We start from the raw sequence: 16,237 nt of genomic DNA, 5'->3' as shown, positions 1-16,237 counted from the left end.
AAGGTTTTCCTATTCGTTAAAAATTCGAACGCTTATATCTCTTTTCATAATTATCAGATTTCAATGAATTCTTCACCGAAAAGTAGATACATGTTTTCTGTAAAGCTGATATAAATTGCATTTTTCTCCCTGTAAAAGTAAAAGAGATCTAGAAGGTTAAATTTTCAATGATTTCCATTTCAGTTTTGAAATTCGTTCCAAATTCAAATGTTTATATCTCTTGTCCTTCTTTTCAGAATTTATTTAAATCTTTACCGAATTGTAGAGAACAGTTAGCTCTATAAATGGTATTAACCGCATTGTTCTAGTTTGGATAGGTATTGATATATGGAAGGTTAAATTTTGAAAGTTTTCGTATTCGTTCCAAATTCAAACGTTTACTAGGGTCGTTTGAAATGTCCGTGCAAAGTCAGAGAGATAGCACCACTGGCGCGTATCGAGGTTATGTTTAGTTAGTAGCATCTCTTGGAAGAACACACACCAAGTTTCAGCCAGATCGGTCTATTTCTTTGTGTTTGGCATTCGTTTGAATCGAGGAAGTCGAGTGATTTTAAAAAAATGGACGAAAAAGAATTTCGTGTGTTGATTAAACACTACTTTATGAAAGGCAAAACGCCTCAGGAGACTAAAGAGAAGCTTGATAAACATTATGGTGACTCTGCACCTTCGATTAGAACAGTTTATAAGTGGTTTCAAAATTTTCGGAGTGGCCATATGGGCACAAGTGACGCTGAACGTTCTGGACGCCCAGTTGAGGTTACTACTCCAGAAATCATTGATAAAATCCATGATATGGTGATGGATGACAGAAGAGTGAAGGTGCGTGAGATTGCTAGTGCTGTGGGCATCTCGAATGAACGGGTACATAATATTTTACATCAACATTTGGACATTACAAAGCTATCCGCAAGATGGGTGCCGCGATTGCTCACGCTTGACCAAAAACGAAATCGTGTGAAGTGTTGCAAGGACGGTTTGCAGCTGTTCCAGAAGAATCCGCAGGACTTTAAGCGTCGTTTCGTCACTGTGGATGAAACATGGATACATCACTACACTCCAGAGACCAAAGAACAATCTAAACAATGGGTTACCAAGGGGGAATCTGCGCCAAAAAAGGCGAAGACCGTTCCTTCGGCCGGAAAGATTATGGCGACTGTCTTTTGGGATTCGCAAGGAATAATCCTCATCGACTATCTGGAAAAGGGTAAAACTATTACAGGTGCATATTATTCATCGTTATTGGACCGTTTGAAAACCGAGCTGCAAGAAAAACGCCCACGATTGGCCCACAAATAAGTCCTTTTCCATCACGACGACGCACCAGCTCACACCTCAGCAGTTGTGGTCGCAAAATTAATGGAAATAGGGTTCCAACTCGTTTCACATCCCCCCTATTCTCCAGACTTGGCTCCCTCGGACTACTATTTGTTCCCCAATATGAAGAAATGGCTGGCGGGAAAAAGATTTTATTCAAACGAGGAGGTGATTGCAGAAACGAATGGCTATTTTTCAGACTTGGACAAATCCTATTATTCGGAAGGGATCAACAGACTAGAGCAGCGTTGGACGAAGAGTATATGCCTAAAAGGAGACTATGTTGAAAAATAAAAAACGTTTACCCCAAAAAATTAAGTAGTTCTTATTTTTGCACGGACTTTTCAAACGACCCTCGTATATCTCTTGTCCTTCTTTTCAGAATTTATTGAAATCTTTACAGAATTGTAAAGAATAGTTAGCTCAATAAATGGCATTAATCGTATTATTCTATTGTGGATGGGTATTGTGATATGGAAGGCTAAATTTTGAAGGTTTTCGTATTCCTTCAAAATTTCAAATTCTCATATCTCTTTTCGCAATTATTAGATTTCAATGAATTCTTCACCGAAATGTAGATAAATGTTTTCTGTAAAGCTGATATAAATTACAGTAAATTCTGAAAAGAAGGAAAAGAGATATAAACGTTTGAATTTGGAACGAATTTCAAAACTGAGATGGAAAACATCGAAAATTTAATCTTCCATATCTCCTTTACATTTACAGGTAGAAAAATGCAATTTATATCAGCTTTACAGAAAACATTTATCTACATTTCGGTGGAGAATTTATTGAAATCTGATAATTACGATACGAAATATAAGAGTTTGAAATTTTGAACGAATACGAAACCTTCAAAATTTAAGCTTCGATATCAAAATTACTATTGACACTAAAACAGTACGATTAATACAACTTATAGAGGTAACTATTCTCTACAATTCGTTAGTTATTTCATTAAACTCCTAAAAGAAGGAAAAGAGATATAAACGTTTGAATTTGGAACGAATTTCAAAACTGAGATGGAAAACATCGAAAATTTAGCCGTCCATATCTCTTTTACTTTTGCAGGTACAAAAAATGTCATTAATATCTGCTATACAGAAAACTTTTCTCTATATTTCTGTGAAATATTCATTGAATCTGATAATTACGAAAAGAATCATAATAGTTTGAAATTTTAAACGAATACTAAATCTTCAAAATTTAACCTTTCATATCACAATAACTATTCACACTAGAATAGAACGAATAATACCATTTACAGAGCTATCTATTCTCTAGACTTCGGTAAAGATTTTATTAAATTCCGAAAAAGACGAAAAGAGATATAAACGTTTGAATTTTGAACGTATACGAAAACCTTGAAAATTTCACCTTCCATATCGCAATTTCTATTGACACTAGAACAATGCGATTACTACCGCTTATAGAGCTAACTATTCTCTACAATTCGGTAAAGATTTCATCAAATTCTGAAAAGAAGGAAAAGTAATATAAACGTTGGAATTTGGAACAAATTTCAAAACTGAGATGGAAATATCAAAAATTTAACCTTCTACATCAAATTTATTGTGTCATTTCCGTGTCTTGTACACATCAAAAATGGATAATTTACTTCAAAATCCAAAATTTTGCGATAACGTTATTTCTCTTTTATGATATTTAGAAACGGGCGGTTATTATCTTTTAGAACGATTCTTGTTTTTATTGTGGGGATTCGGATTTCAGCTTCGTTAAATTCGATGATAGGTGGAGGTAGATTGGTGCTGATGGGTGTGGCTTACAGCTTAGTTGAATTCGATGATTACCTGGTCAGATTGGGAGGAGTTTCGATCTTGCACAATTTAGGTGCGCCAGATCCGGTATTTTCCCTCTACTCTTAGGTTTTATTCTTCTCCAAGAATACCTACTAGAACATCTGTAGACGCAATTATACTCAGTTGCAGGTACTCGGATGCACGTTGTTGCAGCTCTGCGTCCGCACTTCGCAGGTTGCTGTGCTGTTTGAAGACATCTTGAACTACCGATTTGACCTCAGGGAAGAGATTCACAAATTTCACGTATGTGGACAATAGCAATGCTCGCGTCATCGGAGAACACAGATGATACTGCAAATAATATAAGATGATACGTTTATCTTGAATGCAAAATGACTGGCCTCCAGTTTCAAAAATGCACCAATATCTTTAGAAAAGAGATTCTTACCTTGGAATGTAAAAGCTGGAACTGGACTACCGGCGCCGATCGCTGATCGCCGGCGATTAAATTGCCAAATTCTCCTAAAATATATCCACCGACCTTAACCATGTTTTCGTGACAGGCGGGTGCTTGCAATGCCTGCAATACAGATATATAGTTAAGTATATCAATCTGTACACCTCAGGATTGTCCGAGGATTGTATAAAGGTCATCTAAGGATGACATCTGAGCCTCAAGTGTGTTATAGCAATCTACAAATCTAACATCAACCCATACAGACGCTCATGATCTCAAACTATGACAACTCTAGAATTAGAAATTACAAAAAATCCAATAACCTCAAACACAGTTTTTGCTGCATAACCTTGCACATCATCCCTGTTTATAACGATCTGAATAACTCGATGCCAAACTTCCTCTGAGACATAATCGCCGGCAATACGGATTAAATTTAATATGACATCTACATACCAAGTGTAATCGGTAGCATATTTTTCAGCTAATATCGCCACCTTGAGGACCTGGAACAAATATAGGCTTGTTTAAACTACCGTCTTTGAATAGCTCTCCAAAAATAGCTTGAAAGGTATATATATAATATATATAAACACCGTGTATATATATATATATATATTCACTTCCGCCCACGACACCTAATTGGTTGATGGACGTAAAGCCCGCCTGATAAAATAGGCATTAATTTACCTTACTTATTTATAAATGTATCTACCATTTCCTCTCTGATAGAATAATCAGCAGTCTCTAAGTAGTTCAGCATCTCTTGGACGATTTCTTCAGCATTACTACGATCGCACATGGCGTAAAGCAAATCCACGGCCTGCTGACGTACAGAGACATCCTTTTCCATCTGCAACAGAAAACACTCTAGATAGAGCGTTTTTGAGCTATAATAGTGTGTGGGTACCGCAAAAGTCTGTATTTACCTTCATGGAGAGGATCACCACTTCCTGGTGCTTCTTGACTGCTTCGTGACTGAATTCAGAGGTGGCTAACAAACACATAGACTCCAAAGCGAGATATCTGAGATTTGTCTCACGATTGGATAGAAACTGCCCAAGTTGGTTGCATGCCCTCACTAAGAGATTTGGTTCACTGAAACAAAAAAATTATTTGACGTAAACTTTTGTTTTTTTGCCTTATGTTTTTAGCAAACAGCCAACGCGTGAACTTTCCTTCTGCACTTGTTCTTCTACCACACCCCGCTTCTGCGTCGTAGCTGAAACGTTGGATCAAACATTAATTCACCTGAAGAACTTTTTCTTTTACCCTAACTTCTACCAATGTTCCATTAGTGGGAGGCATATAGTTCTTTTGTGCTGTATTTAACAAGGAATTACCATTGTAAGCTTCCGCAACACTTCTCTCCGGTTCTTGCGCTGATTAGGAAATTGGGTGAAAAGAAATCTTCTTCGTATCTACCACCACTCCTAGTTTGCTTGTCAAATAGACCTATCAAGCAATCGTCCTTGTTAGAAACCGGTAGCTCTTCGAATTGGTGTTGGACCGCAAACTTTCCTAGTTCTATACTCTACCTCTTTTTCGCCCTCGATAGAAATTGCCACTTCAGTCAACCCAGTGGCCACCACCAGTGGTCTCCTTAAAATTACATTACCGTAAGACTAGGCTGCCCTCTAAGAGAAATCTCGTGCAGAAATTGCTTAATTGCTTAAATAGAGCGTTATCTTTTGTTTCTCGATTACTTCCTCGGCTGGATCTTTGAAAAGTTTCTTCTGTAACAATTCTGAACGAAACTTAAGTGCGACCGACACGTCTTATCTGCTAGCATTGAAAAAACTCCCTACTTTCAATTGCCTTCATTCTGGCATGCTCGGAGTTCAGGCTTTTTTATACCGAGCTCTCATTACGGCTCTTACTTTTACACGGTAAGATTTTTTTCACTGAGTATTATCTAGTCTGGCCACCACTTCAATCCCTTGACTGAATGATTGAAGAAGATTATACTGTAGCTGCAATACGGTTTCTGGTCTAAGATCACTGACGAACTTAACGAGACTGACCCTTAGAGCTTCATCCGCATCCTCCTTCTTCTTCCTCTGGTCGCCGAGTATCAAACATTGCAACCCACCTTCCATTTTCCTGACCATTCTGGAACCTTTTAGTCCCTTCACCGCAGGAGCAAAAGCAAACTTCGCTTCCTCGTTCCATTTTGTCAGCAGTCTTCAAGTTTTCTAAGGCATTAATTTCCTGCGGCTTACAGGGATAATTAATTTATATCGATCCTAATCAAAAAAGAGCCGCTACACGACCTCCACACTGTTAATGATTCTGTTACTAAAGCTATTTATGTGATATTTATGTTATTTTAGGTTATTGTAAATAGAAACTTTATTTACATAAAGAGCTGATAGTTTACTTATTGATGTAAAAACGTTGAGCAAGCACATGCCACCTAGAATTGAGCGAGAGCCGTTTAATGTTTTTAATGTAATTTAAACGTATCAACTAAACTGGCAACAAAACCTTCTGTAAACGTACAGGCCCTCACCACCTACCCCTTGCTACCTGCCAACAGGTAGACCATCCCGTTTCTTTACTTACCGGCTGGTTTTCTTCACACGGTTCTTTAAAGCAACAAATAATGCGCGAAAAAGTTATCTTTCCTCCAACGTCAGGGTAGTCAAAACATGCAATTGTAGTGAAAAATCAATTGTCACAGTAATTGTCAGAATGGCAATACTTCCTTTATAGAGAGCAAAAGAACAAAAAATCACAAAACTCTTACCTATCATTATGTATAATTAAGCTAATCGCTTCGAACAGGACAGCATTCTTCGCGTTAGAATGTTGTACTTTCTTGGACTTGGGTGGCTCCTGCGCTTTGTTGAGTATAGTCTCGAGGCACTCGTTGAGCCGACCGCGAACGCCAGGGTCCTCTGCACAGCACAAACACAAGTAAAAAAGAAAATCAGTGTGGGTGTGTGTATTTAGTTTTAATTGTAGAACTTTATGTGTGTCTAGCAGTAGTGCGCCAACCTAAAGTGGCAAGTGGACTAGGTTTACTAGGTTTGGAAGGGTTTGTGCCCTCCTTAGAACCTAACAACCTTTGGGATAACTGGAGAGGGATTTGCGAGAAAGTTTTAAGTGATATCAGCGAGATCTAGTACTTTTCTGGCGAGTTTCTTTTCTTACTGATTGAGGAGAGTCTTCTTAAAACATCTGGGGATCATTGGGGGCGTGGCATGGCTGGAGAGCCACTTCACTTCCCAGAGCCAAAGTAATTATTAACCAATTATCTACCTGTGATTAAAAGAACACCATCCCTACCACCTAGAAACCTCTTCCCCAGACAACCAGATTGAGTTGTTTTGTTAATGGGAAAGATACATTATTTTCACCTGACACTTGAAGTGGGTAGACTAAATCTAATTAAGGTCGCACTTACCATAACCCACCAAAAAAAGTTCATAGCCGAGCACGTGAGTTTACCAAATTATGCGATTAAATTTAGACTGATTTCGACAATCCGAGAAAACATTAGATTAGAGCAGATAAAAAACAAAAAATGATGGATGCTGTGCTTGACGTACGGTAAAACTTGAAGGACGTTTTCAGTCTGATTTTCGCTGAAAATGGTGCGATTGCAACCAACAAGGCAACGCAAGACCAAACAGGTCACATCAAACACCCATTCAAAAAGATTTGAAATTTGAGTTTCTCCCTGACCCAGCTTACTTTACCGCTTCTGTACTTGGCGCCCTATGATCACCACCTTTTCCATCCAATCAAAAATGTTTCTTTTGACAAAATATTTATGAAGCAGGTGAAATCGGAATGTTTGAATGGTAAGCATGTATTTCTAGCAATAAGCTAAATGGGTGAGTAGACATTCTTTTTCTTATTAAAGGTGAAAAGCGCACAGACTTTTCTTACCCCCTACAACAACTACATGTACGTTCAAATTAAATCCTGTATGTTACGTATTAGGTGTGTTTGGCCAATGGCAGGAAAGTATGTAAATAGTTTGCTTCCAAACTAGTACGCAACACACAAGGACTCACTTCAATGCAATGGTCAAAGCTCTAATCCAAACATCATAACTGTCGTCAATTTCATCAGGATTTATCAATAATAAACTAAATAACAAAATAATGGTTTATTATAATTTTAAGTCTACCCACCAGGTGGCGTGTAGTTCTGCAGTAGCCGTAGCAGTTTAACGGACAACCAAGGAGCTGGTACGAAGTAGTAGGTGTAGTCTTGCAGATCTGTGTAACTAGAGGTAACTATCTGCAACCAAATACAAACAATACAACAAACTGATGTAGTGAGGGTGTATAAAAAGAAAATGACTATATTTCTAAACTAAACAAGTTCAGACGCCTTTAGAATCCTTACACACTAATAAACTTGATGTAATGCAGGCAGTGTCTAAAGCAGACATCTACTGACTGTGGAAGATAAAAAGTAAAACAAGGGTAATTGCGCATGAATTGCAGAACAGATATGCGCGTCTACATAGAACAGTGCAAGGAGATGTTGATTAATATCTTCTCATGAGAAACAGTAAGTCGGGTTTTCAACTGCGATAGATGTTTTTAACAGCACTGAATTCCGAATTTATTTGACTGCCTAGAATAAATAATTGTAATAGCTTCTGTAAGATGAAATCGTGAGTGCACACCAGATTTTTCTGCCACTCCACAAATTCATTTCGAAAAATTACTAACCCTAGACAGCCTAGAAACTGCCAGAGAAATGCAGCCCTTATATTCATCTGGATTCCTTTTGACAAGAGCATCAATCAACGATGCAGCTGCTGTGACCACGCCAAGGTGTTGATCATTTAGGAGATGCACTATCCGCGATGTCCATTCTCCACCAGGGATGATCTCCTGCGAGGTGCGGAACAAGCGCAACAGGCATAAAGCTGCAGACTGTTTAACAACGTCCATTGTGTCGCTGGAAAAATCATATGAAGTAGTGAACCGCTGGTAGTGCCTACTAGTTATTATAGACTACTAATTAATATCTAACTCACCCTGACACTAGTAGCTTAGGAATATCATAACCAAAAGCTTCAGCCATCTCTTTACTGCCAATATTTGCAATACACTGCATGGCCAGATTCACGTGAATGGGATTTCTGAAAATAAAATACAGCTAATTTAAGAAATAGCTAACTGACTAAATGTTACTGTTAATTTTACCCTTATACCACAGATGTTTTCTCGTTTTAGACCGGTTTCGGATTTTCAACCATCATGAGATGTTGATTTGTTAGTATTTTTAGAGGTTGTTTTTCACTTAAAAACTTAATTACAAACAACACTTGCCAACGCAAGTTACTCAGAATGTTAGTATAAAACCATATTATTTTTTTGTGGATAAATAAAGTTGCGGTTCAAAAGTTCGAATTGTATCTTTTACGATGGTAGCACGAATTGGAACTGGCCATGGAACAGTTAATTAATGCTATTATAAACCGGGAATCAAGGATTTATACTTATTGGCAACTTAACATGAATGTATAAGTAAATTTTTAAAATAAGAACATACTATATAAATATGCAAAAAAAAAATATAACGTTCAATTTGTAAAAACAAAGTTGGATGCTGTATCTCGAGATACAGGGGTTTAAAAAAATGGGACAATCACTAAAAATAAACTAGACTAAAAATGAATAAATGTGTTTTTTATTTTTTCGAAATTTGCCGCCGTTTAAAAAAAAAAGTGGGTGGAGCATACAACTCTGGTCACCCTATATATATATATATATATATATATATGCTGACGTATAGATTTAGCATTTCCCAGTTCAAATTAATCACAATTCGAAATTTAAGAATCAAAAACATTATTTATTCAAATAAAATTCAGTAAATTTTACGACAAATAATAATAATACGAATAAAAAGGGAAGGGATTAGCTATGTGGTTAGCGTCCCGGGTTCGAATCCAGCTGCTGACCCTTAAATTTTCTATTCCCAGGAGCTTCTTACAGCTCACTGTCCGGAGATGGACAGTGTTGTCTGTTACGAGAGAACACTGTCTGGAGGCCGGTAGTGCACTGAAAAATGCTCCGGGCCCCATAACCTTAGATGTTGACGCGCCTTAAATCATATAAAAAAAAATACAAATAAAGGGATAGTAATAATAATAATTAGAATAATAATAATAATAATATAATTATATCAGGGAAGGGATTAGCTGAGTGGTTAGCGAATATGACGCGCCTTTAATACAAAAATGAAATAATTATATCATTTTAAGAACAATACGAACAAAACCAAAGAAGAACAGTAATTACGTAAGTAAAATCTTTCGATAGCGATAAAAGTACTAGATGACACAAAAGCAGAACATGTAACTTGAAAGGTAAATGAACTAAAAATAATTTTATAAAAAATAAAATAAAAATGAAGTAATTAAACGGAATCAAATGAATTCTCCAATGAAATAAAATGAAAACATTTGCAAAATAGCCAACTTATTTCAAAAAGTTGTATTTTAAAACTTATAATCTTATAAAGAAGTGCCACGGTAGCCGCGCAGTTAGAGGCGAGACGTGCAAAGCTAAGAAGTATTGCAGTACTGGGTTCAATTCCCGGTCTTGCTTTGAACGACCAAGATGTACGTAGGCGTTTGAAATATATGGTTCATTTTTAGTCATTATTTTAGAGTTCATAATCCCAGACGCCGATAGTTAGATTCAGACCTTTCTATCCCAAAATGTGTAAACTTACAAAAATGTACATTACAAAAATGTAATGAAGAGCAAATTGTACCAATAAAGGAAAAGTTTAATAATGCCATATATTGAGCGTAACTGCTTTATAAGTAAACAACCACTTCAAAATTAGAAACCTAATTATTAATGTTGAATCACCCATTACAATATAAAAATCTAACTCGATGAGTTCGCAATGTAATCAATTAATTCCACCTAAGTAGTAAGATTTTACCAGATCTGAAAAGTATTATTTAATTTAATACCGCATAGACTACTCTCTTTTGCGATCGCTTTCAGTACTAAATTCTAAATTTTCTAAATTCTAATTTCAAGCAGTCATCTTGCATTTTTATTTTCGCATCTATTTGAACACTCTTTATTTGAAGTCTAATTGCCAGAACTTTCTTCTTTCTTTTCCTAGTAGGAAGTGTTAACCCATATTTTTGTTCCTTTGTACTGTTTGGTATTTTTCATTTTTCGTTCACATCCAAACACTCATAAATTCAGCTAATATAAACCTTTCTTCGTTTCCTTTTGGTCTAATTTTAAACTAGGTAAAAATCATCCTTTACTCCTAAAACGTTAGTACACAAATCCTTGTATTGATTTTACTTCATCTCCGTCATTTGTAAACCACCAAAAATTAACTTTTTCCTTTTATTGGCTAACTCTAAATCTATTGCAATATGAAAAAAATATTTTGAGTATTTAAATTATCCTGTTCTTGAAGCATCCAGTAGCTTATGAAACGTGTTATTCTAGTCTATTCATATCGCCTTTATTTTGTGGGATTAACTTATTATCCATCACTGCACAATTTTTTCTAATAATTTCGCACTTTTTTCACCCATTAAAAAATCTACGCCTTGGTGAAGTGAGGTTTCGCCATCGTTTTACTAATTTTTCTTCATCAAACGAGGTATTTACAATTTGTTGAGTAGTTAGTTTCACTCATAAATGAAATAAAGCTCTTACCTGACACAACTCACATGTGAGCAGTAAGGTGGATTGTGTCCAATAGCTGCCAAAAAATATACCACACCTAAATGTTACCTAACATACTAATCTGCCTACTGCTATACCGTAACACTAAAAATAAATTTCTAAATATTCTAGCTAAAAAATAGTTAAATTTTAATTACTTACACCTTGTTAATTAGAGATTTTGTAAAAGCAAAAACAACTCATTTAAAAATTACAGTCTAAAAAAAACTTTTTAACTGACTTTTATCATTTTAAAATCAGTTAACTAGAGAGCCCCACTAGTACTAGTAGTAGATCGGGGGGGGGATCACCTTCCTCCAACCAGCTGTACCCTCGTCTTGAAGCAAATACCTAAGAAAACAAAAAGTTGTGGTGTACGGGAAGTTATTGAATGATATTCATCGAGAGCGTCATTCGTATGAAGTGGATGTATTTTTAAATGACCGTGCAGATATGTTAATCTCTACTCTGCTCAGTTAGAACCGTACACTTTGTTTTGGTTTTCAAATACCCCTCTTTGGATAAATTGGAAAAAAAAAATGATTCCTTCATGAAGACAATGTTCTCATAATATTTTGAATTTTGAGGTCTTCCTGACTCAGCTTAAAGCCCAAACCTGATACCTCCTGATAACTAACTCTTCCGCACTGTAAGGTAAAAACACAAACATGTTTTCTGTAAGAACTTGGTTCATCACTAACAGTCTGTAAGAGTGATTAGTTTAGGAGAGCTCCCTAGCTCACAGAAGGTTTTGGAGTGACTACACTAAATTTTCACTTACCTGGAAGACAGATCATTTTTAATACTCTGGATTATTAGTTTGATCAAATCGCTATTAGTATTTACAAGCACTGAGATGAACAGATACCCCTGAAAAAGTATAGAGAATTTATTGAGATTTTAAGCCCTACAAGGTTCAATAATAACTGAAGTTGTCCAGGTAAGAAAGTAAATAAAGGCAACCACGTTTAAGGGGAACTACAAATTTGCCCCGTAAGTTTAATATACAGCTCTGTTATCTATACAATAGTAAGGGCAACCAAAACCTAATATTTTCAACAAAACTAGTCTCAAGTCATTTACAATCAACGGATCTAACACCTTTTTTTTACTTTCTTCCATCACAATACTTCTTAACAACAAGTATCTTACTATTTGCTTTTCTGAGTATTTATTGGAGGACAGCAGGTTAACTGCTTCCATATGACCGAAGTCAATGTCATGGCCGAGCAAAAATATAAACAATAATTTGCATACATATTTCTTCTTTTGGTAACCATCTAAAGTTTTGTCGCCTTTGAATTTACTACGTATGTTCGCTAATTCCTTGTTGATACGTTTCACTTCCGCTTCCTTGCTTTTACCTGGAAAAATTTTGAAACAAAGAATTACACATGTCATAATGTGTAGTATTAAATCTGAAAAGTTCAGAGCTGGGTCGTGAGGATTGTAAGCCCCTTACTTAGAGGGTACCAGTTACTGCGACACTCAGATGCACCTTCCAAACTTGATGTCTGGCCTGAGTACTTTTCAGCGCTGCACCTGTGGTCAGTGGTCAGTGAGGCATGCCTTTTTTTCATGCACTAGCTCGCCCACATTATTCAGTAAAGGCTATTGATTCCTAGAATGGAGCTGGTGCCTCGGAGGCTCAGCTTTCGAAACAGTACTAGTTTCTTCGGAACAGGTTGCATTTGTGTTCGCTAAACCTAAACAATTGTACTCTTCAACTATCTTGTCTATTGTGTGAGTGTTGGGTGTAAACATAGAGTACTTTGTGCTGTTAGGCTCGGATGCTCGAAGTATGCCAAGATTCTTGATAAGCAACGTTATAATAATGGGGCTTACATTATGGTACTTACAGTTCCTAATATCAGATATAAAAACAGCGAGCCCTCGCATGCCATCTCCTCGAACAGCAGGCATGACGATCCCAAAAATTTTCGAATTCCTCTTATCTACAACAAAAAAAAAAGACATTTTTTTCAACTTATTTAGTCAAAAAAACATTTGTATGTATTTCTAAAGCTGAAAAAAGACCGAGTAAAGGGCTGCGATTGCAAAGAATTTTAGCCAAATAGATGTTCGACACCCTTTTTAAAAAAGACACTAAGTCCATACAACGCCAAGAGTACCAAATTCAGCTGTCATACATCCTTATTTCTAAAGAAAAGAACTATAAGATCAACATTGGAAAACACAGCACACATGTCTGAGTTACATCCTGCCAAAAAAATCAATTTTTTTTTTTTGCAGTTAATCGCAAGGCTGATTGTGTGACAACCGCAAAATATTTTGACTGTACACAACAGAATGTTGTGTACAACATACTGTGTAACAGGCCGCATGGTACTGTGTTTGATCCAAAAGTATTAATTTTTTTAAACTAGCTAAGGGTTTTTTCAGCACAGTGAGCGCCCAACTGGTGGTTTACAATGTGGTGCCTACAGCAAACTGAGACATGAACATCTCAATATTTTCAACAACTACGATATATTTAGACAGTGTTCTTGGTGTCCTCTTGTTAAAGTCCATTATCTGAAATGAACTACAAGAGAATATTGAAGGTCAATGTTTCTCAACATGGATTTGTAAAAGATTTTCTATAAGTTTCATAAATATATATATGTACGCATCTTTACAAGATAAATAGGAAATGCCACGTCTATGACCAAAGAACTGTTGAGAAAGGAGTTGAAAGCAGCATTAGCATTGTGGACACTACTGCAGATTATTTGGGTCAGATTATGCATTTGAAAATTTATACAATTTTGAAACACTGGAGCGAACTCGAATATATTGTAAATATAGAGGTTTTAATCAAACCGCTTTTTCTAGCGCAAATAATATCTTCAATTACGTCATTAAAAATTTTAGAAAGTTTCCTTGCTCTACCCTAAACAAACAATGTAAGAGGGTTGTGTTTCAGAGATTGGAACTTCTTTATGTTTATGTATAATATGGAAATAATTTAATTAAAGTTTATCTATCTTCGTAGCGTTTAAGAAAGGTGTAAAATGAACAACAGATTCAATGCTCCTTAGATAGGTTTTTAATCGAGACCAATATGGAAAAAAATATTTTTACTTCATTTTTAAGCAACAACCCATCTGACGTTTACTTTAGACGCAATATGTTTTTAAAAGTTAGCAAATTGTATTAATGTAGAGAAGGAGATCAGGTAAAGTACTGTTACTTTAAAGTTGAAATACTTATATCGTTAAAGTGCAATGTATTAATGGAAAGTCCTTAATGTTCAGAATTGAAGAGAGGCACCGTTGTAGATCTAAAATGCTAAGCTTCCACAACGTGCCACATATATATTCCTGAGAAAAAACTAAATAACCAAGATCTACACTTCAAGCTTGAACGCAAAATATTTTTTCAAGTTCTTCTAAATCTAAGTTAATCTTTTTAAAAACTAAGTCGTCACATTACTGCTGCTTGTTATTAGTTTGTGTCGGCGATTTACTCAAGCTGATAATGCTAGGTTTGGTTATAATAATACTCTTACCTAGTTGTCGCTAGTAAAGTTCGAAATTCTTATATCACAAATGTACTCCTTTATATTCTAATACAACGTATTTTCAAGGTGCCTACTTTAACCATCAGTAATTCCACTTAATCTTTTGTAGGAGAGCGATATTACTTAGATTAAAGATAAGTTGCTAATATGTCCTGTGGAGGAGACTTGTTAAGGATTATCGTACATCCACTTCTTTTTTTTTTCTTACAGTAGAGCTAACCGCGTCGTTGATTAATTAAACCGTTATTTAACCTAGGTTGTTCGCAGATGTGAGGTCTCGAAAATTTTGGGACAAACACCTACTTTGACTCAGGAGATTAATTATGGAATAGACCTGTTTCCAAACCGAAGTCTACAACTTTATGTTGTGTTTTTGATGAGCGGACTTGCACAAATAGGTTTCGGATCAGAAAGCCAAACAGCGATGAAGATACTAAATACATGTGCCTTAATAACCTCCAGGCTGAAGGAGCGTTCTAAGGATGAAAGTTGTAAAGTATTATAGAATAGTGTACAAAACGTTTCACTTTTACACAAGTTTATACTTGTCCATTAAGTATAGGAACTTTTGATAACACAATGCTGCTACTGGTAAGTTGTAAACAACTGCAGAATAACAGGGGAAGATAGTTATCTTCCATTGAAAAATGTAGCTACGTCATACAGAGATTTTGGGTATGGAGGATGGTAAGAGAGTGACCAAATCATTGTACTTCTGATCTCTTTACTGGCTTTAGCTTGAGACTGGACTTTTGTGGAATTGGTTTGGTATGAAGTAGTTTCCCTTCGGAGGCAGCCTCCAAGGGCCCAGAGAGGCTTTAAATATTGTTAGGCTTAGTCCCTTCACATAGTACAATATTAATAATAAACTAAGTCTTCAGACAACGCCAGTTCAGCCGCAAGTACACCAGAACTTGGAAGCTTCCCATACAACATATCTAAGGTCGCATCACCACAATTAATATTTTAAAACAAACTGCGGGTATTGAGCTGGATTAAAACACATCCCCCTTTGTAAAGAGCACGGTTAGCTTTAGTAACTGTACAGTGTTTACTATTCTAGTTAAAGCATACTGGATCTCTACACAAAATTAGTGCGGTGCACTAGTTGTAAACATCACTCTTTTGTAGAAACGATTTATGATCAATTGGACTTCTATAATAGAAACGATATTTTTTATTCGTTTTTTTATAAACATCACTGTAAAAAAAAAATATTTTGTTACTCGCTAACTAGAAACTAAAACTCACCAATATACTATCTTTTCTCCAAACACTATTTCCCGCAAAAACCTTTTACTTGAATATTGCCAAATAACTAAAAAATAATTGATTTAACACTAAAGACTTTTTATTATAGAATATTTTATAACTAACAAGTTTCTTTGACTTTTCTATAATCTTAAACAAAACTACAATACCGGTATCACAACTAACATTCTTCTCATTAGGACTGACCGCACCACTGGACGAACTATCACCAGTTCGCCATATGCAATCG

The 16,237-nt window shown here is 35.9% G+C and overlaps 1 protein-coding gene across 2 annotated transcripts in view; it reads right to left on the bottom strand.

Annotated features, from left to right (window-relative positions):
* Window positions 1-16,237, bottom strand: part of AP-2alpha (adaptor protein complex 2, subunit alpha) — a 26,500-nt gene extending 10,263 nt beyond the window's left edge. For both annotated transcript variants that reach the window (XR_012461388.1, XM_074137761.1), the window contains exons 1-13: window positions 15,988-16,237; window positions 13,073-13,168; window positions 12,366-12,577; window positions 11,995-12,083; window positions 8,537-8,641; window positions 8,226-8,457; window positions 7,677-7,785; window positions 6,281-6,431; window positions 4,461-4,629; window positions 4,247-4,384; window positions 3,855-4,037; window positions 3,523-3,654; window positions 3,228-3,425 (exon numbers count right to left, since the gene is read on the bottom strand). Coding sequence is in view for 1 of the 2 variants with exons in the window: in XM_074137761.1 (XP_073993862.1) it covers window positions 3,228-3,425; window positions 3,523-3,654; window positions 3,855-4,037; window positions 4,247-4,384; window positions 4,461-4,629; window positions 6,281-6,431; window positions 7,677-7,785; window positions 8,226-8,457; window positions 8,537-8,641; window positions 11,995-12,083; window positions 12,366-12,577; window positions 13,073-13,136 (1,782 nt within the window). In the remaining variant the exon portion in view is untranslated. The remainder of the gene's footprint in view (window positions 1-3,227; window positions 3,426-3,522; window positions 3,655-3,854; window positions 4,038-4,246; window positions 4,385-4,460; window positions 4,630-6,280; window positions 6,432-7,676; window positions 7,786-8,225; window positions 8,458-8,536; window positions 8,642-11,994; window positions 12,084-12,365; window positions 12,578-13,072; window positions 13,169-15,987) is intronic.

The sequence above is a fragment of the Rhodnius prolixus genome, unplaced genomic scaffold, assembly GCF_049639745.1.
Source record: "Rhodnius prolixus isolate KJV_2025 unplaced genomic scaffold, Rpr scaffold_11, whole genome shotgun sequence".
In the NCBI taxonomy this organism is placed as follows: Eukaryota; Metazoa; Arthropoda; class Insecta; order Hemiptera; family Reduviidae; genus Rhodnius; species Rhodnius prolixus.
The sequence above is the reverse complement of the archived record's forward strand: the minus strand, read 5'-3'. Positions and strand labels throughout refer to the sequence as shown.